Source organism: Penaeus monodon, chromosome 29, assembly GCF_015228065.2.
Source record: "Penaeus monodon isolate SGIC_2016 chromosome 29, NSTDA_Pmon_1, whole genome shotgun sequence".
Lineage (NCBI taxonomy): Eukaryota > Metazoa > Arthropoda > Malacostraca > Decapoda > Penaeidae > Penaeus > Penaeus monodon.
In genome coordinates, this window is record NC_051414.1 from 31,085,923 (window position 1) to 31,086,617 (window position 695).

A 695-nucleotide genomic window follows, 5' to 3' on the forward strand; every position below is an offset into this window, starting at 1 on the left:
CGGATTCAAATTACCAAATGTGTATAATATATTTCATTGAACATTAACCATTTTAAATGTGCCAATATCCTGAACAACTTACCTGATAGTGCCTGTGAAGTACAGCATAATGAAGAAGGTAGTGTGACTGGGTAACCTTTGCCCCCGCAGTAAGTAGCATTTGCACAAGCTTGAGGTCTTTGTGCCAGACAGCCTCGCACAAGGGTGTGTACCCTGCAGATGTCATGATATCACTTTGGGGTAAAAGTCTTACACATTTATAACAATGGAAAGTGGAAGATTATATGCCAATATATGTGATTATGTTATGCAACTTGTTCTATAAAAAAAAATTTCTTAACAGAGATGAGGTGAGATGGGATAAGGGAAAATAATCTTTATAAAAGTAAACCTTCATCTGTGACTGTACTTATTTCAACAGATTTATGCAGTAAAGTTAGAAAGTCAAGTATGAACTGCTGCAGGAAAACAAAATGAGTGGTAGAGAAGAATAAAGAAAAAACTACTCTATAAAAAAGGTCTACATATAATGCCTCAAACAGAGAAAAGTCTTGTAGTTTCAATGTAATAATGGGCAACAATCATACCAAAATGGGCAATTTCCTCCATAGTAAAGGAGAAAAAAAATTAATACATCCTTTCAATCTCTCTATGGATAAATACACTAAACCCATACTGTCCCCACCCCCCCCCCA

The 695-nt window shown here is 35.7% G+C and overlaps 1 protein-coding gene across 3 annotated transcripts in view; it reads right to left on the minus strand.

Annotated features, from left to right (window-relative positions):
* Positions 1-695, minus strand: part of LOC119592146 — a 16,774-nt gene that overhangs the window by 4,580 nt on the left and 11,499 nt on the right. For all 3 annotated transcript variants that reach the window (XM_037940967.1, XM_037940966.1, XM_037940968.1), the window contains exon 9: positions 83-213. In XM_037940967.1, the coding sequence (XP_037796895.1) occupies positions 83-213 (131 nt within the window). The remainder of the gene's footprint in view (positions 1-82; positions 214-695) is intronic.